Below are 26,700 nucleotides of genomic sequence, written 5' to 3' on the forward strand. Positions count from 1 at the left end.
AGGGGACGAAGACGGAGATTGTGCCTTGAGCTCTGCTGCACAGGAGAGGAGGCTGTCGTGTAAACTCATGACCTTTGATTTTTCTGTCACAGAATGACTAAGATCAAATATGGGGTATTCTATAAACCCCACGAGTATTGGACAGACTGTTCCTAGTGAGGGACACTGTGGAGACAAAAGGTGAGCACTGGGGATTATAGATTCCAATTTGCATAACACAGTGCTTTGCCTATCATGGCTCTGGAGAACAGACTGTCCATCTCTTCTCCACTTCAATGCTCAGAGATGCCACATGCATAGCCTGCAATTGACCAGAGTTGGATAATGAATATCAGAAAAATAAGCAATTTCTGCAAATCAGAGTCTTTGTGTTGTTTTTTTTTAAGGAGAGCCAGTTATAAAATATCTACCACCAGTCCACTGACCCTAATTCTTGCTAATATCCCAATAAGGAGCTCTTGTAATTTGTCACTGAACATTTTCCTTTTTACTTCTCATCTCCATTCTTGATCTTTTTCAGTAAGCCCTTCTAGGATTCAGATCTCATTATCCAAGTATTCATTCAATGTCAAAGAATTGTCCTAGCATCGTCTCATTTCTCTAGTTAGCATTGTTTTATTTTCTCCGTGGCATTTAGCAATATTTGATGAGTTCTCCCTTAGTTATTTCTTTTAATATACTGAATTTAAGTTCTGTAAGAACAAGATCCTCTTTTACTTATTTGACAGTTGCAGGAGATTAAAAGCCATGTGTTGAATGGATGAATTTTTTAAAATCCTCTGATAATCAGTAGAGAAGTGCTCTATCTTCTTGAGGAAGGGAGGCTAAGTGGCCACATGTACCCAGAGCAGTGTGTTCAAATGTGTTCAGACTGGAAAGACATTGCTAATAGGGTAATAGAAATTCTGGTGAATTACATTATTCAACTGAATTTCAATGAAAAAGGAATAGTGGGGGAATTTATACTGCCAGAGAGTAAAGATAAAATAGTCTGAATTACTATAGTAGAATCTTAAATTCTAGAAAAATAGGCAAAGGGGGCTGCAACTGATAGAGATAAGACTGCAAAAAATATTCCCTGTGAATGCAAGAAGAAGGAAGAAATAAATAAATGACTATTTTAAGTAGCTTTCATTTAAAGTACTACTGCTAAACAGTAATTCTGAAGTCCAGATTCATTGTGCATTCAGCACTCAGTAATATGTAGGTAACAGGAAAATAATTTCAGGAAGCTGGTTTTCCTTGAAGAGAAGACCTTTTGCTGAGGTAAGTCCATGCCACTTAACTCTATGTGGCCTTGAATACTCATCGGTAATTGAAGCTAACAATAGTAGATGTAGATTGACTGGCTGGTTCAGTTACTTTACTTGTAGTAAATTTAAAAAGAAATGGCAAGGTAGGGACTATATGTAGTGTTTGTGAGTTGTGAGAAGAGGAAACGCTGAAAAGTAGTCTTGTGCTTGTAATCAGAGGTACTTAAGAGGCTGAGATCAGAAGGATTGAGACTTAGAGCCAGCCCAGACAGGAAAGTCTGAAAGATGTTGTCTCCAATTAACCAACCAAAATGCCTCTCTGAATGGATGATGTGGCTCAAGTGGCGGTGTGATAGCCCTGAGCAAAAAGAACCAAGCAAGAACATGAGGCCCTGATTTCAAGCCCCAGTACTGACGCACACATACAAAAGTATTAACTAATTTGTACAGTTAAGCTACCTGAAGGGACCCAAATGATAAAAGCCTGACCTTGTTCTTTATCTTATTAACCTACCCTGCAGTTCCAGAATGCCCTCCCAAGACAATTTCGTAGACATCAGTTCAGTCCCCAAAGCCTTCTTACAAAAGCAAAAGCATTATCTAAAACCATTATCTACTTGGAATGTAAAACAATATTTTTCTACTTTTCCAAGTTGTTTAAATTAATTCTATTCCTTGCAGTAGCAAGGATTTGTACTGAAATGGGTATCAAGGAGCACCAAAGTACAAAATGCCACAAGGAAGCAGTTGTTGGCAGCATTCCTCTCATTCATCATAATTGCTCCTAGCCTTATAAATGTACTCACAAGTAATATTGACTTGTGACTAGTAAACTTATCTTAAAAGGATCAATGTTTCCTTGTGGCCCATGACTTGTGGCTCATGCCTGAAGGCCTAGCTAGGCAGGGGACTGAGTTCCATAGAATCATAATTTGGGGGCAGCCCAGGCAGGAAAAGTCTACAAAACTCCATCTCCAATTAACCAGCAAAACCCAGGGCACGGAGGCATTACCCAAGAGTTAAGGCTCCACATCTAGTGTGAGTCCCTGAGTTCAAACTCCATTACAGCCCCCAAATAATAAATTTTAATCAAATTACCTTAAATAGCTTCTTTCCATTTACCCCCAAATAGCTACAATGCTGCTTTTACAGTCTCTTTTATGTTAGCACTTCAGACACAGCTCCTCACCCTAACATACTCTTAAAATCTCTTAATAACATCTTCTGAAGTGGCTACTACTTAACAGAGCTCATTTTCCTAATAGTTATTAAAGATTCAGCAGGCAAGGAGTGCTATGAAAATACTGGGTGGTTTTTTTTCCCATTGCAAGTGCTATTAAAATAAATTGAATTTTAAAAAATGGCACCTCAAATTGCTCAATTTATAAAAGAAATTCTTAAAAGAGTATGAGCCAGAAAGTGAAGCAACCATGTCCTCCAACTCCTTTTTCCTTGTGTGCCCAGGGAGTGATTATGTCCTGGATAAGGAGAAGACGGAATCTCGAGAGTCACTTTTTATGCATGCTACTTTGATTTCTGACACTGACCTGAGAAAGCAAAGTATCTTCCCCAGTCTTCCACCTATGAACTTAGATGGTCAGTACTTCTAACTAGCCAGTGAGATGCCCTTGCTGTTTCATTTTTTTAATCAATTAGCTTTGGTGTAGAAATTCCAGTTTTCTAGGAATAATGGCCTGGTTTTGGAATACTACTTAGCTAAAACCAACATTCAAAGCAACAACAGCCTTAAATTTTAGATGCAGTTTTACCAAAACAGTAATATGGAAGTATATAAATTATCACTGGGGAATTTGGATATTCTGTCAATGGGAGAGTTCATGCTTCTTCCAGGGAAAAACACTTCTACATGGCAAAGGCAGTATCTAAGTAGTAGAGATTTTCCCTGTTCTTAATGATCAATTTCAAATAGGCAATACATGTAATTATACAAAGATGGTATCTAGTCAACAGGATGATAAAAGCTATCCAGCTATGATAATCAAGGGAGCGCATGTACATAAAGCCCCTAAGCGGAGTATATGACACATATTAAGTAGTAAATAAATGAAGGCTAATATGAAATTCAAAAATTTTCATAGCAAAGCAGTGCTATCATTATCTATGGGCAATCTTGGTGTTTTGTTTGTTCTTTGTGCCTATACAGGGGTTTGGATTCAGGGCCTCAAATTCTCACTTGCTTTGTCACCCATCGCTAGCTCTCTACCTCTTGGGCCATGTTTCTGGATTTTTGCTGGCTTATTGGAGATAAGTGTCTCATAGACATTCCTGCATGGGCTGGATTTGAACCATGACCATCAGACCTCAGCCTCCTAAGTAGCTAGGATTACAGGAGTGAGCCACCAGTAGCTGGCTGACAATCTTGTTTTGATCCAACTCACAGTTCCTCTTATAAGCATCAAATATGTTAATGTTTGCAAGTTGTTTACTGGAATACCACTTAACTAATGAATTGAAATAAATGTAGTTTTCTGTACTGAACATGACCATAAAAGCTTTTTATGCATTCTATTAAAATTACATATATTTTGACAATAAAATTACAAGTTTATTTTTTATAAAATTACCACTGCCTATTTGTATAATATGAGCCCAACAAATAGTTTATTTTTATTTTTCTATATTTTCATGTAATCACAATTGGGAAATTATTTAACAAAATCTGTGTTTATCTAAAATAAGAGCATTTTGTGCCTTCCTAAGCTATTGAAATGAGCTTTAAGCAGAATGATTTTTACTAAGTTAAAATGAAATTGCTTTTTTTTAGTTCTACTATGTATCAAATGTGCTCTACTGGATGCTGGGGACACAGAGGTCAATAAAATAGGTCGAATGGATCCTGGTAGCCCTGAATGCCAAATGAAGAAAGAAGACCTTAAGGAAATTATTACACTGGTAAATAGAGCTGATTAGGTGCTACTAAAAGATACACATGGTATCATAAGAAATTATTCTAAATGAAATTCCTTATCATAGAGACTAAGAAGGAGAGGTTTTGCTGAAAGACATCCTGACTGAGATAAATAGAAGTTAGCTATGCAAGGAGAAAAGTGGAAGAAGAATGGGTATCAGAGACAAAGGACAAGAGGCAGAAAGAAAGCTAGACATATCATAGATACATGGTAGGTAACCCAAAACTAGTGTGGTTAGAATGCAAACAGCAGGACTAAAGATTAAAGAGTTATGGGGAAGTATCTAGATACTTCATGGATGCTTCTTATTTTTATTTATTTATTTATTTTTTGCTGGAACTCAGGGCCTGGGCCTTGTCCTGAGATGTTTTGCTCAAGAGTAGCACTCTACCATTTGAGCCATATCTCCACTTTCAGCTTTTTAGGGGGTGCTTAATTGGAAATAAGAGTCACACAGACATTTCTGCCCAGGTTGGCTTCAAACCACCATCCTTAGATCTCAGCTTCCCGAGTAGCTAGGATGACAAGTGTGAGCCACCGGCACCCAGTGCTTCTCATCTTCTTTTAAACAGTAATGAAAAGTCATAAAAGAATCTTGAACACTTTGATTGTGCAATTATGAGTGCATTTAAAAATATTCCACTGTGGCCATGGAAATAACTGAAATATAGTAGGTTTGGGGGAGAACTCAAACACTTCAATTCCTTAGGAAGGCTAACTCAGAGACCAACAAAATAAATACCAGTAGCTACTCAAAGTGGGGATGGAGTCAAGCACGTGGAGGGGGGTAAACAAATGAAGAGAGGAAGAGGGAAGAATGCGTCATAAAATGCAACGCATATCCTACAAAATTAAGCAAACTGAAAAGGGGCGGGTTGGGAGAAATGGGTGAAAATGATCCCTGATCAAGATGCACTGTATTCAGAAATTGCCTTTTGAATGGCAAGTCCTTTGTACAATTATATCAATAAAATGTATTTTAAAACAATCTTGATGTGGAGAAAAAAACACACCAAGATGCAGGCATTTGACTTTGAGCCTGATTAGGGTTGAAATGTGAGTCAGCAGAGAGGATTTAGATTTTCTGTTGGTCTGCTTGTTTTATTTATTTTGATTACTCCCATTATCTCTTTCATTTACATATCCAGTGATTTTTTAATTGTGTGTGTGTAATATATACACGCAGGAAACATCAAGGCTCTGGTTGAGTGTCTTTTCTTGATAGGGTTTCCTTTTCTTCCATTATGGAAAGTAAGATGTGGATGAAGAAGCATTTGTTACTTTTATTCCACTCTCAATTGAGATGGGTCATTGCCTGGCCTGGAGCTTTAGTAAGAATTTATTTTGGTTTCTTTGTTGTTTCTGAAGCATTTGGCATGCTGTTGACTGAGAGATTAGTGAGTTTCTATCTCCTTATCTATAAGTCATTAGGGAAGATTCAATTGTCCTCTGTAGGTTTTGAGTTTTGATCTTTGACTTTCCATTCATGTTACTTCTCAAGTTGGCAAAAGTCTTGGGCAAAAGCAATCTATATGTTTCATGCAGACATGTTCCTTAAGTGGGATTTTATTTCTTTAATTCTTTTAGAGCATGGGAATAGTATTCTTATAAAGTGCCCTGGCTTTCAGCAGGCACTAAAATTTGGTAAATATGCATTGTGGAAAAATAAGGAGTTGTGGGTTCCTCACCAAATGTTAAGGTCATTTCTCCTCTGCGTAACCCTGATTCTTTGTTTGTACAATTCTTTTTAGAGACTGCTTATAAAACACAAGTCATTTAAGACTTTAAGAGCTACTCTTCTGTGTATTTGCTGAGAGCTTTTATTTTGGAATGCATCAAGAATGGCTTAAAACCTTGTTGATTTTTAAGTCATTCATGACAGAACCAAGCATTGATATGCTGGGTGATGAAGGCTATCCTGACATGGATCTCTGCCGAAGGAGACGGTGCAGAGAAAAAGAACATCTCCTTAAATCCCACTTCAAACAAAATAGATGTGGTTTAAATGGTTTTATACATATAATTTCTATGAGTTTTCCATCTCCTAACAGGATTCTATAACTTGATAAACAAGCTTGGTGATCAAATATTTGGTTTACTAGAGGTAAAAAGTGATAATCTTTCCATCAAAAAGAAAAATATCATGGAAAGCAAACAGAAAGAAAGTGGAAACTGGAGGCTGCTGGTTTTCTTATTTAGCCAAAACAGCATGCAAAGATAAACTTTGCATAAATAAAAATATTCTGAGTAATAAATTCTTGTAGGATAACTGGCCACAAAATACTAAAATAGAAAAAAAGAAAGAGAATGGATATTTAACACTTGTACATGATCAAGTAAAATAGGCTCCTGTGAAAAGAGAAGATCATTTTCTTAGAATGGCATAACAAACCTGCTATACTTAGCTAATGCAAGAAGCCAAAAATACAGCAGTAACCAGAGGTATATTGTAATAACAATGTATTATATATCATTATAATGAAGGGAGGCATAGTCTGCAAGTTTCATTTACAATTCATTATACCTGAAATTATCCATATCATGCTTCAATAAAAAACTAATTGTAGATTCTATAACTTTTCTTTTAAATTTTTTCTCTTTAACCTATTTCTCAGCTAATGCTGATGAAAGGTTTTCTTATCCATACTAAGACTCTGCTGCAGTAAGAAAACAAGTCATGGGAAAGAATTGTTTTGTAATGAATAATGAGGTGTAGGCAGGACCTGGGGAATTGAAAACTGGGAAAGATGCCGCTCTGATCTCTCTGCTCTTTCTCGAAACCACTGAGATAAAAACTCGGTGAGCGCAAGTAAAACAAATGGGGTCAAAACCTGAACTTGGTAAAACTTTGAACTTGGGGGGAAAAAGATATTGCAGGTTTTGTCAAAAGCAAAAGTTGAATCTCACGAGGTTTCCTTTAAATGAGTTCAATTCTACTGTTTGTCAGCTTTAGACAATTGGTATCTTAGAGAAACTTGGAGAAAAAAATAATCTCCACCCTGACCTGATTTATCAGTAGGTATACACAAGCTCTTTCTAGGAGAGAAGGAAATGCCTAAACATTCCTTTGACTGTGAACTGCTGTGACTTGAAAGACATAACTGGTCAGAGGCTAGTGGAGTTAGTTCATGGCCCAGTCTTCATTTGGCATTATTCATTTAAGAATGTAGGATCAAGAGCCAGGCACTTGTGTCTCACACCTATAATCCTAGCTGCCAGAAGGCTGAGTTCTGAAGATCCAGGTTTTCTGAAGCCAGCCAGCCAGCAAAGTCCATGAAGCTCATCTCCAATTAATCAGTTAAAAAAAATTGAAGTGGAGATGTAGCTCAAGTAGTAGAGCATCAGACTTGAATGCAAAAATCAAGTAAGCGTGGGGCTGGGGATATGGCCTAGTGGCAAGAGAGCTTGCCTCGTATACATGAGGCCCTGGGTTCAATTCCCCAGCACCACATATACAGAAAACGGCCAGAAGTGGCGCTGTGGCTCAAGTGGCAGAGTGCTAGCCTTGAGCAAAAGGAAGCCAGGGACAGTGCTCAGGCCCTGAGTCCCAAAGCCCAGGACTGGCCAAAAAAAAAAAAAAAAAAAAAAAATCAAGTAAGCGTGTAAGGCCTTGAGTTCAAGCGCCAATGCCAGACCATTAAAAAAAATAGGACAAAGATCAAATTATGCTTCTCTTGTTTAAAGAAGTTGGTATGTTTTAAGTAAAAGTTGGTATGCATCAACTTGTTTATAGTTTTGTTTTTTTTAGCTTCATCACTATGATATTAAGAACACAATATTTAAACCCTAGCTAAACCAAACCATTTGCTAAATATTTTTATATGAATCAAAGCAGCCAAAGTATTATTAAAAATTAAAAACATTTGCTATGACTAATCTCTCCACAATAAACTCTCCACAAGTACGAGTTGACTCAGTGAGGTAGCTCATTAGTGGACAAATACTTGCATTCATGGAGAAGATATAATTAGTAAAAAATAAAATTCTACTTTGCTTTACAATTATTTAAAGAAGACATAACATCACTCAAACTGAAAACATAAAGAAGGAATGCTTCCCTACTTCTTTTATGAGAATAAGATGATGCCAGGATTAAATTCAAACAAATGTATTAACAGAAAAGAAAACAGAGACTAATTGCCCTCAGGAGCACAGATACAATAGAATACAGAATATTATTGTGTTGATTTTGGCAACCTATTAAAGGAAAATTATGATGACCAAAGTTTATCTAGGAATGCAAGATTGATGACAGCTTTTGGTAACATACTGGTTATATTTGCCATATGAGCAGGTCAAAGGAAAAAGTCTACCTGATTATGCATAAATGGCATTTGACAAAATGCAACACAAATATGTGATTCTTTACTCTTAGGAGTAAGCATTTTACTAGAGATTTTAATGACTGTGTTTAGACAAGAAAAGTAAACCCATACATACTGTAAATAAAGCAATGGAAATGTTTACATGTATGTAGATTAGGCACTTTGAAGATTATGCATCTTGCAATTACTAAGTAAATATGAAAACAAGCGATTGGCAAGGGTACAGAATTCAAGATCAATATATCAAAAATAAACTCAACTTCTAATTATGAGAAACAAAATGTCAGAAAAACCACATTAAAAGTTATAATAGCATCCCAAACCATAAAATACTTAGAAGTAAATGCAACAAATGCAAGCAAAATTGTACACTGGCTATGAAAAGAGAAATGTAAAAAGAGATAGGTGGAAAAAACCTAAATAAACACGATGATACTCCACATTCTGGACTCAAAGCAGTAATCATCTTTAAGATGGGTATCTCCTTGGAACTGATCAAATATGTCAATGCATTCTTAACCATAATTCCAACAGGAATTTTCTTTAATAGAACTTGTAAGCATTTATACGAAAATTCAAAGGTCTTAGAATAGCTCCAAACAACAATCTTGAAAACAAACAAAATTAGAAAAATAGACTACTGGCTTTTACGTCTCACTGTAAAGTTGTAGATATCATGATGATAGGGTATAGATATAAAGCAACACAAGCAGAACCTAATGCTAATCACTCACACCTGTAATCCTACCTCCTCAGGAGGCTGCAAGCTCAAGGTTGGAAACCAGCTATGGCAGAAAAGTCCTAGAGACTCCATCTCCAATTAACCAGCCAAGTGCTGGGCTGGTGGCATGACTCAGATTGTAGAGCACCTGTGATGAGTGGCAAAGCTGAACAAAAATGTGGAGCCCTGAGTTCCATCCATGGAACCAGAACACACACACACACACACACACACACACACACACACACACACACACACACACACAGAGAGAGAGAGAGAGAGAGAGAGAGAGAGAAAGGAAGGAAGAAGGAAGGAAGGAAGGAAGGAAGGAAGGAAGGAAGGAAGGAAGGAAGGAAGGAAGGAGCGAGTAATACAAATACAATAGTATAGATCCAGAAATTCATCTATACAAGGTCAATTCATTCTCACCAAGGTAATTCCACAAGGCAAATGCTAGCATTTTCAACAAAACTACAGTAACAACTGAATATTCATACAGGGAAAAGTAAATCTTACCTCTTATAGTTCTAATATACAAAAAAGAAGTAATCAAGTAGGCAGGCCCTGTTGGCTCCTGCCTATAATCATAGCTACTCAGGAGGTGGAGGATCTGAGGATCATGGTGTGAAGTCAGCCTATCCAGGTAAGTCTGTGAGACTCTTCTCTACAATTAACTATCAAAAGGCTGGAAGTGGAGCTGTGGCTCAAGTGGTAGAGTGAAAGCTTTGAAAAAGTTAAGGGACGACATCTGGGTCTTAAGTTCAAGCCCCAGTACTAGCATAAAAAAATAAATAAAAAGAATAGATCACAGGTTGCAGCACAAAAGCTACAACTATACATTTTCTGAAGAACACCAGAAAAGAAAGTGTTCATAACCATGGGTTAGGGGAATGGAGAAAACTTAATCTTGAAACAGTCCAGGTGAGTTACAGTAGAGACATGACCCTCTATATTGGTGTACTCCTGAGCAGTAACTATTGCTATGATTGACCACTGGAGGAAAAGAATTCTTACTGTATTGCCTCCTTAATGGAAGATTCAAGAATAGGCAAAATAAACCTACAGTAAGTTGTCAGTAATTAACTGCAGTCTTGGGTTTGAGGCTGATTATGTTTCTGTACTGATACTGTGTTTCTGCTAACACAAGTGCGTGTACAAACAACCACACTCATCACAATGATCACATAGCACACAGAGAATAGGTTTGTATTCCTCTGTACAATGCATGTGCCCCATCCTTGTGGCTTTCCTGTCCATACTTTTAAAACAGATTCTTCATAACTTCTCTTAACTCTATTTTGAGCGAGCTACCTCTATCTTGCACACATCCTGACAAAAACATATCAGATATTTAACTTCCTGGGTTTCTTCACTAAGTACTATAGCAGAATGAAATTCTTGAAAGGAAGTCTTTTCTCTGTCAGAAAGAAAATATGGTACTAAAAAATTACCTATGAACAAGAAATGTATCCAATGCCTAACGTATGAAACTGTAACCTCTCTGTACATCAATTTGATAATAAAAATTTGAAAAAAAATTACCTATGAAGTATTTGACGTAGGTCCCTCTCTAGCTGATTATGTGTATTCAAAGCACTGTCTTCAACCAAACCAAGTTTCAGGTACAGGGTTCATACTATAATAACAAAACTGTTCTGAAACATTTTCAGATGAAATGATTGTCTCGGACATATAAGACAATTTACGGGGAACATTATTGACAATCAATTCACCATGTTTTTAATTTAATTTATTTTTTTATTTTTATTGTCAAACTGATGTACAGAGAGGTTACAGTTTCATACATTAGGCATTGGAGACATTTCTTATACTGTTTGTTACCTCCTCCCTCATTACCCCCTCCCCTCCCCCTTTCCCTTTCCCCCCCATGAGTTGTTCAGTTCATTTACACCAAACAGTTTTGCAAGTATTGCTTTTGTAGTTGTTTATCTTTTTTACCCTGTGTCTCTCGATTTAGGTATTCCCTTTCAGTTTCCTAGTTCTAATACCAGTATACACGGTTTCCAATGTACTCAGTTCACCATGTTTTTAATTTTTTTTTAATTTATTTGTTTATTAATTGAACACAAATTTTTTGACAAGGTGTTGTGCGAAAAGGGTACAGTTACATAGTAGGGCAGTGTGTACATTTCTTGTGATATCTTACGTCCTGTTTTTCTATCTCTTCTCTAGGTCAGGTAGACATATATACAATATACAATGTATCAAGAACATAAACAGTAGCCACGTGGCCACACCCAAGAAAGTTCGCCTAGGGCTTTAAATGTAATGTCGATATTAGACCATATGTCAACAGTAGTCTTATATGAACGTACATACCTAGCTTTTGAGCTATTGTATTCCCCTGAGAGGTCAATTTTTGACCTTTATATGTTGAGTAATTGTTTGGTTTTAGTTACATACTGTTGGGTCGCTGCCCCAATCCTGTGGGGAATACTATTTGACAAGCAGTTTTTGGTTTCACAGACTTGGTCTCTACTGTCTCTCTGTCTCCCTTTGTTAACAGTCATATATCAGGGAGATCATGCCCCTTTGTTTTCTATGTTCTAGGCTTGTCTCGCTCAACATTGTTTGTTCAAGTTCTGACCATTTCCCTGCGAATAACAATATTTCACCATTCCTAATCACTATGTAGTATTCCATTGTGTATAAGTACCATATTTTTTGGATCCATTCGTCTGTGGAGGGGCATCTGGGTTGTTTCCATATTTTGGCTATTGTGAATTGTGCCGCGATAAACATGGAAGTACAAATGTCTTTTTGATATCTTGGGGTTTGCTGTTTAGGATAGATGCCTAGGAGTGGTATGGCTGGGTCATAGGGTAGGTCTATATTGAGCTTTTTGAGAAACCTCCATACTGTTCTCCAAAGTGGTTGTACTAATTTGCACTCCCACTAACAATGGAGAAGGGTTCCTCTTTCCCCGCACCCCCTCCAGCATTTGTTGTTGCCTAAGTTCAGAGTATAGGCCATTCTAACTGGGGTGAGGTGGTATCTCAGGGTTGTAAAAACAACAATAAAAATTTGCATTTCCTTTACTACCAGGGATGTTGAGCATTTCCTCATGTGTTTCTTTGCCATTTTTATATCTTCTCTTGTGAAGTCTCTCTTTAGCTCCTTTGCCCATTTCCTAATAGGTTTATTGGGCTTGGAGGGGCTTAGTTTTTTGAGTTCTCTGTAGATGACCGATATCAGGCCTTTGTCTGTTGCTGTGCTGGTAAATATCCTTTCCCATATCGTTGGCTGTCTTTCTATTTTGGTGGCTATGTCCTTAGCTGTGCAGAAACTTTTTAATTTGTAGTAGTCCCATTTGTCGAGTCTTTCCCCTATTTGTTGTGCCCCTGGGACTCTATTCAGGAAGTTCCTTCCTGTGCCTATAAGTTCTAGTGTCTTTCCTACTCTGTCCTTCAGTAGTTTCAAGGATTCAGGTCTGATGTTGAGGTCCTTGATCCATTTTGAGTTGATCTTGGTGCATGGTGATAGGCTTGGGTCTACTTTGAGTTTTCTGCATATGGCTGCCCAGTTCTCCCAGCACCAGTAGTTGAAGAGGCTATGTTTATTCCATTGTATGTCTTTAGCTCCTTTGTCGAGTATCAGTTGGCTGTAAGAGTGCGGTTTTATTTCTGGGTCTTCAATTCTAATCCATTGGTCTTCCAATCTGTTTTTATACCAATACCATGCTGTTTTTGTTATGATGGCCTTGTAGTAGAGCTTGAAGTCTGGTATGGTGATACCTCCTGCACTATTTTTTTTTTTGCCTAGAATTGCTTTGGCTATTCTAGGTTTTTTGCTGTTCCATATGAATTTATGGATTGGTTTCTCTATTTCAGTGAAGAATGTGGCTGGGATTTTGATAGGTATTGCATTGAATTTGTATAACAATTTGGGCAATATGGCCATTTTCACTATATTGATTCTGCCTACCCATGAGCATGGGAGGTCTTTCCATCTCCTAGTGTCTTCTTTGATTTCCCTTATTAGATTTTTATAGTTTTCATTAAATAGGTCCGTCACGTCCTTGGTTAAGTTGATCCTTGGTTAAGTTGATCCATAGGTACTTTATTCTTTTTTTGGCTACTGTAAATGGAATTGTTTCCATAATTTCCTTTTCTGTTTGTATATTGCTGGTGTACAGAAAAGCTGCTGACATTTGTGGATTGATTTTGTATCCTGCTACTTTGCCAAATTGGTATATTAGGTGTAGGAGTTTGGGTACTGAGTTTTTTGGGTCCTTTAGATATAAGATCATGTCAACTGCGAGTAGGGATAACTTGATTTCTTCCTTGCCGATGTGGATCCCTTTGATGTCCTCCTCTTGCCTTATTGCTATGGCTAGGGATTCCAGCACTATGTTGAACAGAAGTGGGGAGAGTGGGCATCCTTGTCTTGTTCCTGAGTTTAGGGGGAATGATTTAAGTTTCTCTCCATTTAATATGATATTAGCAGTTGGTCTGTTGTATATGGCTTTTACTGTTTTGAGGAATGTTCCATCTATTCCTGTTCTCTCCAAAGCTTTTAATAGGTATGGGTGTTGTATTTTGTCAAAGGCTTTTTGGGCATCGACTGAGATAACAATGTAATTCTTAATTTTAGATCTGTTTATGTGGTGAATTATGTTGATTGACTTATGGATGTTGAACCATCCTTGTGACTGTGGGATGAAGCCTACTTGGTCATGATGTATGATTTTCTTGATCAGTTTCTGGATCCTGTTAGCTAATATTTTATTGAGGAGCTTTGCGTCTGTGTTCATTAGTGATATTGGTCTGTAGTTCTCTTTTTTTGTTGGGTCTTTGCCTGGTTTGGGAATGAGTATGATATTAGCTTTGTAGAATGAGTTTGGGATTTCTCCCTCTGTTTCTATTTCACGGAAGAGTTTGAGGAGTGTTGGTATTAGCTCATCACTAAAGGTTTTGTAGAATTCGTTGGTGAATCCATCTGGGCCTGGGCTTTTCTTTGTTGGGAGGTTCTTGATTACCTCCTGTATCTCACTGTAAGTTACTGGTTTATTTAGTTGATTTATTTCTTCTTGGTTCAGTTTGGGCAGTTTCTACTTCTCTAAGAATTGATCCATTTCTGTAAAATTATTGTTTTTTGCTGAGTAGAGGTTTTGGAAATAGCTCCTTATGATTGTTTGAATATCGTGTGTAATTGTTGTAATTTTTCCGGTGGAGTCCTTGATTTTACGTATATGAGTCTCTTCTTTTTTTTGTAAGTTTTGCAAGGGGTCTGTCAATTTTGTTTATTTTCTCAAAGAACCAGCTTTTAGTCTTATTTATTTGTTGAATGGTCTTTCTATTTTCAATCAGATTTATCTCTTCTTTAATCTTTGTGATCTCTCCCCTCCTAGTCATTTTAGATTCTGTCGTTTCTTGTTTCTCCAGTTGTTTTAGTTTCATCGTGAGGTTATTCATCTGCTCTCCTTCCATTCTTTTTTTTTTTTTTTTTGGCCAGTCCTGGGCCTTGGACTCAGGGCCTGAGCACTGTCCCTGGCTTCTTCCCGCTCAAGGCTAGCACTCTGCCACTTGAGCCACAGCGCCGCTTCTGGCCGTTTTCTGTATATGTGTTGCTGGGGAATCGAACCTAGGGCCCCGTGTATCCGAGGCAGGCACTCTTGCCACTAGGCTATATCCCCAGCTCCCTTCCATTCTTTTAATGTGAGTGCTGAGGGCAATGATCTTGCCCCTCAGTACTGCCTTAGCTGTGTCCCATAGGTTTGTGATGTGTTTTCATTGTCATTGTGGCTTATGAATTCGTTGATTTCATCTTTAATTTGGTCTGTGGCCCGTGTTGGATAGCAGCGTGGGGTTTAGCCTCCAAGAGTGTGTATAGCCTCTATGGTATCCTTTGTTGTTGAGGGTTACCTTTAATCCACTGTGATCAGATATAATACATGGGATGATGTCAATACTTTTGTATTTGCTGAGGTTCTTTGTGTGGGCTATGACGTGGTCTATTTTGGAATATGATCCATGGGCTGCTGGAAAGAAGGTGTATTGGGTCTCTGTAGGGTGGAAGGTTCTGTATAGGTCTGTCAGATCCATTTGGGAAATGGTGTTACTTAGGTCCTCAGCTCCCTTGCTAATCCTCTGGGTGTTGGGTCTGTCTCTTGGAGAGAGAGGGGTATTAGTGTCACCCACTATGATTGTGTTTGTGTCTATCTTGTTCTGTAGTTCTGTGAGAATTTGCTTGACATATGTAGGGCCTCTTTTGTTCAGTGAGTATACATTTATCACCGTGATGTCTTGATTCTGGATTTTTCCTTGTATTAATATGTAGTGTCCTTCTTTGTCTTTTTGAGTTGATTTTAATGAAAAGTCCAGCTTGTCTGAGATCAGGATGGCTACACCTGCCGTTTTGGTGGGTGCATTTCCTTGGTAGATCTTGCTCCATCCTTTCATTCAAAGCCTGTTTTTGTCCCTTGCTGTAAGGTGGGTCTCTTGTAGACAGCAGATGTCAACTTTTTGTTTGCGAATCCATTCTGCCAGTCTGCTCCTCTTTATCGGAGAGTTTAAACCATTTATATTTAAAGATATAAGGGTGTTTTTTTCTCCTTCCATTTTCTTGTTGGGCTGTTTTTTCCTCTTTTTTTTTTCTTGTCTTTAGTGAGTTGTTCTTTCTGTTGGACTTTGGCTATTGTAGTTTCTTTCTGATTCTGTCTGTGTGTCTTGTACGATCTCTGTTGGATGGGGCTCCCCTCTTAGAATTTGCTGTAGGGCTTGTTTTTTATTCACATACTCCTTTAGCTCCTCTTTGGTGTGGAAAGATCTGGTTTTCCCTTCGAATGTGAACTCCAGTTTCGCTGGATGTTTGATCCGAGGTTGCATATTGTTAGCCTGAAGTACTTGGATGGTTTTCTTCCACTCACTTCGTGCTTGGTAAGTTTTTGTGGATAAGTCAGCTGTTATTCGAATCCTCTTCCCATTGTAGAAAGTTTCGTTCTTCACTTTGGCTGAATTCAGAATTTGCTCTTTAATCTTGAGGTCTGAAGTCTTGAATATTATGTGCCTTGGGGTGGCTTTTCTGGGGTCTGGTCTGCAAGGTGTCCTATAGGCTTTGGTTACCTGGATGGGGTCCCCTGTGAGATTGTGTAAGTTTTCTGCAATAACTTTATTGAGAACATGTTTAAGCCCTCTGCTCTGGTATTCGGCTCCTTCTTCTATTCCAATTATGCGCAGATTATATCTCTTGTCTTTGTCTGTCCATTAGTTCCTGGATTAGTCTGCCCTGAAGCTTCACCGTTTCTTGGAGTGTGGTCAATTTCTGGTTGTTGTCGGCTGCTTCATCATCCAGGCAAGAGATTCTGGATTCCATATGGTCCACTCTGTGTTATGGTTTCAATTGCGGAGTTTATGGATGTCAGAGAGCTATTTATGGTTGTCAGATCAGCTCTGATTGTGGAAATTTCTTCCTTTAAAGAGTTGTATTTTAAATCTATTTTTTCATGCATTTCAATTCTCAGGGTGTTAAGATTTTCTTTAAGGAAGGCTTGCATTGTATCCATTTTTGCTTCCATTTCTTTCTTGGCTTCGTGGGTGTCCTTCAAGATTTCCGCTCTAAACTCCTGGAATTGTTTTCTGATTTCATTTCTGACACTTTCCATCATTCCTGTTAACATGGCCTCATTTGCTTGTTTAATCTCCATCTCCTCTTCAGTCGTGCTGCTTTTTGGAGCTGGCGAGTTGGCTTGCTCTTTGATGAACTGTGTTATGTTTCTTTGTGATTTGCGCATCTGGAAATCTGTGGCTGGCTTCTCAGGTTTGGTTTGTAGCTCTGCCCTCCCTCCTGTGTAGGCGTGTCTACTGGAGCAGATGCTGCCACTGTGGCCCCACCCACCAGTGCGGGGTACGCCTACCAGAGCGGGTGCTGTCGCTGGGGGCCCCACCCTCCTGTGCGCTGTGCGCCCGCTACAACAGGCACTAGCGCTGTGGCCCCGTCCACTTTAGCGGGGTACGCCTCCCAGAGTGAGCCCGGGGTTGTTGGGTTGTGTTTGCGCCCTCCCGCAAGTCCATTGGGGGGGGCGGTATGTGTGGGGCCCAGTGGGATCGACTGTCCGGGCGTTGGTTAGCACCCTCAGACCTTGCCTCCGCTGCGAGGGGGAGCATGACCAGGCCCAGGTGTCCCTGCTGTGCTGGTATTGCCCACCAGCGCCTGTGATTTTAGTTGTAAGAGTCTGCGAGGTCCAGGCGCCTCGGGTGGGGCTTGCACTGCCGGACGTCCCCCGGCCCCTGTTGGGAATGGGGCAGGGCCGGTTCTGCCAGTTCAGGAACCTGTGGGGCCTTGGGGCTGCTCTGCCTTTCCCCTGCTAAACTGACTTCCCAGCGCCTGATGGGAGCTTCCCGCCTGATTTGGCGGTTCTTTGTTCCCTCGGGGTGGGGAGGGGGAGGGAGGGAGATCTAGCTTCTTTGTAGGGCTTGGGTCTCTGATAGCTAGTCTCCCGTTGGGTGAGGGGGTAATGGGGGACTCACTGATCCTGGATTGTGTGTGTGTCCCGTGCAGCCGTTGGTCCTTCAGGGGGTGGCGAAGTGTCCTGGTGGCTTCCCCAGTTCCCTCCTTCTGTCGCGCTGGGTTCCCCAGCCGCCGTCTGTCCGAACCCAGTGTGGACCCGAACTTCCCGTCGCCGTCGCCGTGTGTCTTGGTCCGCACTGTCCCTGGTGTTCGTGGAGTCTCGCTGTCTGAATTTTGCACTCCCGGCAGCCTGTCTGCTGATCGCCGGGTCCCCCTTTCCCAGCCTGGCCCTGTTTGGGCCAGGGTCGGCTGGTGGGGGGAGGGTGCCCTGGAGATTCTCCAGCTCCGTGTAGGTTTTCAGCTCTTCTTTTTTGTTCCTTTTTGCTTTCCTGCGTTTCTCCACTGCTTCTGGCTGCTGGTTTTTCATGTTTTTAACTTTAAAGAGGCATATTTAATGTTTGTTCAGTTCCATCTATAATGAAGGCACTTTTTGAAAACCCCCTAAAATTTACTGATTGCTTTCCTTTATCTATTTATTCCCCTTCTAAAAAAAAGTATATATATATTATATATAATTTGTCTTTTGTCAAATGAAGTACTTGGAGTTGATAATCCCTGTTTACAATGAGCTAAATGATTTTGTTTTTCCCTTTTCTCTTAGTGTTCTGCCTGAGTATACTCTCTGGCCTTCTCCTGTTTTCTGCCTGAAAATGTCATTATTTTACAATTTTCAAGTCCTTAATATGTTGTATATTTTTATATACAAATGCTCATCAAGTGCAAATCTATTAAGTGACTATCAGAATGAGTATCATAATAGAGACAAGTATCTCTTTCCTTCTAAAAGCTATGTGAGAGCTTAGTCTTATCTGAAAGAAACAGAAACACATTTGGAGAGCATTCATTTTTTAAAGATGTGTTTATGGAACTCCTATTATACACAGCACACCATAATAGGTACAGGAAAAAGTGATTTTTTTTTTTGAAAAAAGATATTGTCCTTGCTGAAATGAAGCTTACAACCTTGAGAGAAAAAAAGAAAGCAAACACATGATCAAATAAAAGATATATATATATATATTTGAGCTGGGAAGTGTTTGCTAATGAAAACCACTAATCATTACTAGAGTAAGCAGGGAGCTTGAAATAAATTTTAAGGCCAAGGAAAACTTCTTGAAAAAGAAGAGTGAAGAGGTGATTATGTGCCACAAAACATTACAGGCATCAATAACAGAGACCACAGCAGGACAGATAGCAGAAACACTGTGAAGAAAGGAGGAAAAGCTCCAGAGGATGCAGAGGGAGTAACACCAGCCTTCCAGGTCATGGTGAGCTGAGCATTTGGGGTTCTATTTGTAACTGCCATGAGGTACTACTGTTAACCAAGAATGTCCCCTGAAACTCTGGTAGTCAACTCTGGAATCAATAAGAGCTTAGTAAGGTGCCCAGTAATAGGCAAAAATATTTAAAAAATAAATAAACAAAAGCTTTCTAAGTAGAGGAAACTCTCTATACTTAGAAATAACTTGGGTTCTGAGACTACTCATAATCTCACTGGCACATAAATTCATAGCCATCAGGCATATTTCTACCTAACAAGCTTATAAACTTGTTCATTGAAGTGGTTTTAACAGGATTTAGTTTCCTAAACATTCTCTGGGGATTTTTGGAAAGGATGCTTTTCATCTGTACTGAAACAAATGTAAGCAAATAATCACCTCTTTGATGGTGTGTGTCATTAAATCTAGGCTAACTATAAAATTTTCTTGCCTGGGTTATGAGGTTGCATCTCTTTCAAGCTGGGGCCTTCAGCCCCTCTAATCTTTGTTGAAAGTTAGGTTAACTGCTTTTAGCTATTCTTGGTGACCACTGGTGATCAATGCTGACTAATTAGACATCATACCCATTGTATATTGCAAGAAGAATCCTCATGGTCTTGTCCAAAAAATTACTTTTATGCACTGATCATAAGTGTATTTTTAAATTATTTCTTTTTAATTTCCAATTTAATTCCAGAAATTTGTTTTCTAAAATTCTTAACTCTTTGTCATTCTCCCTGCTGTTAAAGTTAGAAAAGTGTTGTGATCATATGCTATTCATAAAACTACCTCAAATATAATCAAGCACAAGAAGAAATCCTCTCCTGACTTAAGAGCACAATGTGAACAAAAGCTCCCCATCTGAGGTTGAGTGAGTAGAAAGAACCACACTTGGATTTTTTTGTATATTTTTGGCCACAGATATAATTATTCAAAACTTATTCTTATATGTATGCTGTGTTTTGGTCTTTTTTTTTTTCAGGAATCTTCCAGAATGAGGCCATAAGAGTTCCTTTTCGATTGCATGGGCTAGTCCAGGATACCTTCTGGTCTGTCCATTTGTGACTCACAGAGACACAAGCTAGGAGAATAAGGCCTCCAGACCCTGCAAATACAGGGGTTGGAACCTTAAGGCAGCCAAAGAGAGAAATAGATATGTTTCTGCTTTTTCATGAAATTACTGGGAAACATACACTAGGCACTTGCCTATGATCACCTCAACTCTTTTGGAATTAGTTATTATGGATTTTTATTAAACATTCAAGTGAAAATAATTAGATGTATGAATATTACATTGGACATGATTCCCTTTTGCTGACAGTCATGTATTTAGGTAGGCTATCTTCTAAAAGAATAAAAACAAAAATCTTGAACCATAGGCACTTGAGAGTGAGAGAGAGAGAAAGAGAGAGAGAGAGAAAGAGAGAAACTGAGATTTAAACATGACACCAACACCACGGCCCCATCATATCTAACTTCCTAATTACTAGAGACCAAATAAGCGTGGAAATGTTAAATAACCAACAAAAAATCTGTGCTTCAACAACAACAACAAAACCCCCAAATCCCTCCATGACACAGATGTCCAATTGTCTGGAAAAAAATCAGACTTCTAATGGTAGTTGACAGAAGGGCTTGTAGTATCCAATTTAAAAGCACAAATATACCAAAACCAAAACAACTCTGAATTTGTATAACTGACTGTACAGATATTTATTCCCACTGTAAGAGAAATTGTGGCAGTTCTTAATTCTCCCAGGTCATTGCAATAGGATTAACTCTATGAACACTTAAAAATTTTCAGCTACAGTTTAAGTGGACAAAAATCATTAATCTCAGGATGTTTCTATAGTAGTTGAATGGGCTACACGTGTCTTCAGCAAGTCATGGCTTGGTGATTCACATGCAAGCCCAAGAACTCCACTCTGCATCCAAATTGGAGAGCTGAAAGCTCTTGTCTATTATTCAACTTATAGAATGACCAGAGATGTAAAATGGGTGCCAAGCCTATTTGTGTGTGTGTAGAGTCTGGTTGTTGTCTCTTAGTTTTCTGCTCAAGTCTGGCACTCTACCACTTGAGCCACAGCTTCACTTAACAAGTTTTTGGTGGTAAATTTGAGCTAAGAGTCTCAGTTTTTCCTTGCCAGGCTGGCTTTTAACCTTGATATTCAAATCTCAGCCTTGTGAGTGGGTAGGATTATGAGTGTGAGCTGTGCCAAACTCCTGTCATCCACTTGACAAGCCCTTTTGTCACCCGCATTGGAGTTTCCTTGCCCCACTTAAGCTGATATGTCATTGGAAATGTCATAGTCTACTCTGAATTGAACAGATTTGTGTTTTTCCTCATTTTGCCCTCATTATAATGATTGTCTGAGTTCCTATTAAAATACAGTTTAACATACTTCAGGTGTTTGGAGTTAGAAAAATATATTTTAAAAAGGCAGGCAAATAACCCATACTAGCACTTGGTACCAACCCGTCTTTAAAATCCTTACGTTTGAATCATATCCTCATGAATCTTATGCATATACTAAATTAGTCCAATGATTCATGTATCCAAATGACTGGTCCTGGCTTAAGTAAGGTCTTAAATGTCAAAACACTAAGACATATACCAGCCACAGTACCACTGGCTTCCCCTTTCCAGTTCCTATGGTACACTGCCTGTCTTGTTCACTTGACTGCCTTCTCAGCTAAATACAGTGCGGAAGAAATGACCTTATGATTTGCAATTTGTACTCGAATAAAAAAAAAAAGACCCACAGAATGAATAGTGCTATCAAATGAACAGCACACTGTCTTGACTTCATTGAAATGCTATAGTTCTCTCCCTCTGGTTTTTCCCCTTTTATTCAAATCCATTGATATTAATATTGTGTCAGACTTTTACTGTGTTCATTCTGCCTGCTCCATTGGTCTAAATAGAAAATGAATGCTACAGAAAACTTGGAAATTATGGTATCAGCATGTTTACATGACAGTTCTATTGTTGCCTGCTCAGTAGTGTACATAAAATAGCTAAAGTATAGTAAGTAAGACATGCTGCCAGGGGAGAGAGGTGCTCAGTGGTGTGAGGTGGAGTGTGTGGAGTTTCTAAGCAGGGGGACAATGTCTTTCCAGCATTGACTGCAACAAAATGGGGGTCCTCTTGCCTAACATCAGGAAATAAAATCTCGCTCACGTTCCAGTCTGCAGGAAGATACAGCTTGAAGCAAAGAAGAAACAATTCTGGCTAATGAAATAAAAAAGTGGCTGGCTGAAATAGGCAGTTATATTTGCAAGCATGAATCCACAAATTTTCTTATGCAGAAGCCCAGGGATGTAGAGAGCCTCATGAATAGAAGTATATTGCTTAACTTAATTTTCTAAATGACATGTTCATGTGTCTGTGCGTGTGCAGTCATGCATGTTTTATGGTCTCACTTGGCATTTTACCTCAAGGCTGATATTCTACCACTTGAGCTACAGCTCCACTTTTTTTTTTTTTCAGCTGGCTCTGGGGCTTGAACTCGGCCTAGACACTGTCCCTGCCCCTCTTTGTGCTCAATGCTAGCACTCTACCACTCAAGTCACAGTGCCACTTCTGGCTTTTTCTGAGTAGTTTATTGGAGATAAGAATTTCATGGACTTTCCTGCCCAGGCTGGCTTTGAACCATGATCCTCAGATTTCAGCCTCCAAGTAGCTAGGATTACAGGCATGAGCCATCCACACCTGGCTAAATGTTAGATTTTAGTGAGTTATGTGTGTTAATTGGTATGTTGGTATCAGAGGACATTTCTGAGTAGCCAGTTGGGTCATCCAGAGTCCCATGGACCCCCTAAGCAATTGCTCAGAATTTCATTGATTTCAGCATTGACATATCTGCATCTGGAAACCTTTCCAGAATCCTGAAAACCCTACCGCTGATCACCAAAAGCAAAGCTTTACACAATTCCTATAATGTTTCATAGAGCTACTATCTTCTACAAGGTGTGCTAGATGAAGAAAATATTGAAATACACTAATTGACCCTGTGACTGTATTAGGATATAATGGGATGGCGACTGCTAACCACCTTTTGGGAATAAAACATTAAAACCCAAAGGGTTCTGGAGTTGTTGCTGTGTGAATCTAGAACAACAATTTTAAAAGTATTGCATCCTGAAATGAGTTTGCTATGTCAAGGTGAGATTCAGGTGGTGTCACTCTGTGTGAAAAGATTTTTGCTCAGATCTTTGTGGCAGTGATGGCATGTACAAATCTCCATCTCTGGCCTTTCTTACCTGGTACCTAGGAGTCTACACATCAAGATAATGAGGAAGAGTTACAATGGTGCTTATTCTGGATGACAGACTTATGTAAAAGTCCTCAAAGCAAAAGAGAAGCCTGCTCTGCCTGAGTGCTCTTGCTTCTGGAAATGAATGCCTTTCTAAAAATTCTTGCACATAACTTTTGGCAGATGATTCTGCTCTAGTTGATTGAAAATAAAAACCCTATATAGTCTTGTGAGTATAAGTAAGTTCACCATCTTATTCCCTCTCATTATCCCCATCATACATTAGTTATTGTTCATCTCTGTGCCCAGTACACTTATCATTCTTTTCTAAGTAGAGGTTTTCTGATACACACACACACGTGTGTATATGTACTCACACATATATGTATGTGTGTGACTCCAAAGACTGATATACATTCTTTATATCATTAGTCAGGCATTCAGACTTATAACTCACCTTTCCAAATACATAGTCTACTTCTCTGAGCAACATGTGCTGATACCACTGTCCAATACACTTTTGAGTTTTAATATAAGTTTCTGGTGTGCATTTTCTTTTGCATACTACATGCCAAAACTATATCCACACATTCAAGTTCTGATTGAATGCTACTTCCTTCGTAAGATTTGCCCCAATCATTCTAAATTAAAAACGTCTCCAGCTGGGCGCTGGTGGCTCATGTGTATAATCTTAGCTATGCAGGAGGCTAAGATCTGAGGATTGTGGTTCAAAGCCAGCCCAGGCAGAAAAGTCCATGAGACTCTTATCTCTAATAGACAACTCAGAAAAAGCTACAAGTGGTGCTGTGGCTCAAGTAGTGCCTGCCTTGAGCAAAAAAAGCCTAAGGGACAATACCCAGGCCCTGAGTTCAAGCCCCAGGCCTGGCCAAAACAAAACATAACTCCTCTTTTTAAGATTGCAGAGCACTGTGTCCATTAATCTATTGCAGCTGAGCTCATATAAACAGTGATATAAATATAAACAAGATTCTCATGGCAATTTTTTTTCATTGCAAATTCAAAGAATGCTATCTTTTAAGTAGGGGTAAAATTGTAACACAACCTTGTATCTACTTCAAGTTAAGGAACACATGTAATTGGAAAAGTTGTTTATTTTGCTAGAGAAGCATAATTTATTTAGGTAATTAAGGATTCATTTCTCTCATGCAGAGGAAGATTTGTTCTCACATTCTTGGGTACCCAGGTGGACTCAGGACTTGTTTTACACTAGAGAGTGCAGCTAAGTGACAGGTGTTGCTCTCTAGCCCTCCCTGGAAGAGAATGACCTTGTATGCTTACAGCTGTTAGATTAGAATCCTGCCATTACCACTGAAGAAGCTTGTGTGGCCGGCAGGATGATGAATGACACATCACCCAATTCTTCCCTGTGATGCCAGGCAGCAGCCAGACATGGAGCATTGTCCCTTTCCAGCTGACCAGACATGCATGAGTGAATGCAGATCAGTGCGTTAAGCCTCTGGAGTGGCTTGCTCACAGAAACATCTACCTGACTGTGGTGATAATATGATAGGATATAACACTGATAACAAACTCTTAAGACTGGAAGAGGGTTTCAAGACTTTCCTCTGCACCTTCTCCTTGTCAGACTCAGTATCTGAGTTCTCTTATCTTTCTTCATTTGGTGCCACTTGAGATCCCTCTGCAACCTGTTTGGTTGATCTATTCACTTTTTCTTTGTGATGGAGTGTGTCACGAGCTACTAGATGAAGAGAATCAATATCATAAGTGAATTCATTATTCTATTTTGCAATTACCTGTATTTGTGATCCAACCACAATTTCCCTCCTAAGATTTTGTCTTCTATTTTCTCAAGGTCTCTTGTGACATTGTGCTCCAGTTTTGAAAAACAGGTATGTCTTGAGACCAGACACTGAGAAATTCTCTTGATGACAGAATTATCACACACACACACACACACACACACACACACACACACACACACACACACACACCCCGACTATCACATTAGCTAAATCTCTGGAAAAGTCCTTTCAAAAGGCTGTTTCTGGAAGAAGAATGGTGTGGAAAGTGTCAATTGAAGATGCAAGAGTGATTCACTATAGTTAGAAAGTTGCACACCATGCATTTAAGAAAAGCATGGAGGCAGAACTATGTTTCTTTGACAGTGACAGAAGTCCCTGCTCCAAAAGGAGTGAGAAACCAAGCTGGGAGGAAGTGATAGGGGTCCTGGTGGGTATGGAGATGCATAAGGTCATCAACTCCAAGGTCACAGCACAATCTTCAAGTTGCAAAAACCAATACAGTACAGTGACTAAGAGACTTTTGGATTAGATACTTGAGCTTAATGACAAACTTTGCACTCAAGAATATTTAACTCATGAGGGAGGAAGTAACAAGTTGGATAAGAAATATACACACTGCCTTATGTATGAAACTGTAACTCCTCTGTACATCACTTTGACAATAAAGACATACAAAATAAGAATACTTAACTGATAGGCCACTGTAAGAATCAAAAGAGTCATTACACACAAACCAAGCAGAACAGCTCATGGCATAAAGTTGGAGTTAAATTAGCACATATCTATTTACATATGGAATAGCCTAAGTTTTGTTAAACTACACACAGATCCTAATTCAGAGCTCTTGACTTCATATAAACATAGATATGAAAGCAAGCCGGCCAAAAAAGACCTCAGGTATACATGCCAGAGTGACACCACAGTATAATTTGGGGGCTTCATACATGATTTTCCAGATTCAATAGTAGATACTTTGATACATTCATTAATGTAATACATGTAACCAAGGCAAACAATAGTAATAATTATCTTCATTGAGTTACTGACAGAAAGATGTTCATGCAGCCAGCCATAGGTACAAGTGACCAAAATGCCAGCATTTGGGAAATACATTTCTGTTCCATTGTGTGGCTATATTCATGTGTGACATGATTATGCTAAAATATTACTTGGTTAGATTACTTCAACTGCATTCCTTATATCTGTATACAGGAAATTATATATATATATTCATTCAGATTAGAATTTTTGACATGAGTATGTGGCCCATTAATTTTAAAGAAAAAAGTATAAAATTTCTTTACTGTGGGAAAAAAACCCCACCTGAAGCAATGATGAACTAATGAATTACACCATACTGCAATACCCAGCCATCTCTAAACACTTTGCAAGTGTGGTTCACAATAGAATGAGTTAGGGGGGTGATGAGTGTACTTACCCACCAAATACCTGGAGTGCAGAGAATTTGGAAGCATCCAAGTCACTGCCACTGACTATCCGAGCCTTAAATGAAGAAGAAGAAGAGAAAAACAAACAGACCTTTAGCATAACTATGGCTAGATGGATGCACATCTCGGACACAGGTCAACCGCACTACACACGTAACAACCTAGTATGATAGATGCTAAGCAGGGTCAGCTCCA

General features: G+C 39.0%; 1 protein-coding gene across 1 annotated transcript in view; it reads right to left on the bottom strand.

The window, feature by feature from the left end:
- The window catches only part of Unc13c (unc-13 homolog C), a 280,832-nt gene that overhangs the window by 200,810 nt on the left and 53,322 nt on the right, over positions 1-26,700 (bottom strand). Inside the window, exon 3 of the mRNA XM_048332735.1 lies at positions 26,496-26,560. Within this exon, the coding sequence (XP_048188692.1) occupies positions 26,496-26,560 (65 nt within the window). The remainder of the gene's footprint in view (positions 1-26,495; positions 26,561-26,700) is intronic.

The sequence above is a fragment of the Perognathus longimembris genome, chromosome 23, assembly GCF_023159225.1.
Source record: "Perognathus longimembris pacificus isolate PPM17 chromosome 23, ASM2315922v1, whole genome shotgun sequence".
Classification (NCBI taxonomy): Eukaryota; Metazoa; Chordata; class Mammalia; order Rodentia; family Heteromyidae; genus Perognathus; species Perognathus longimembris.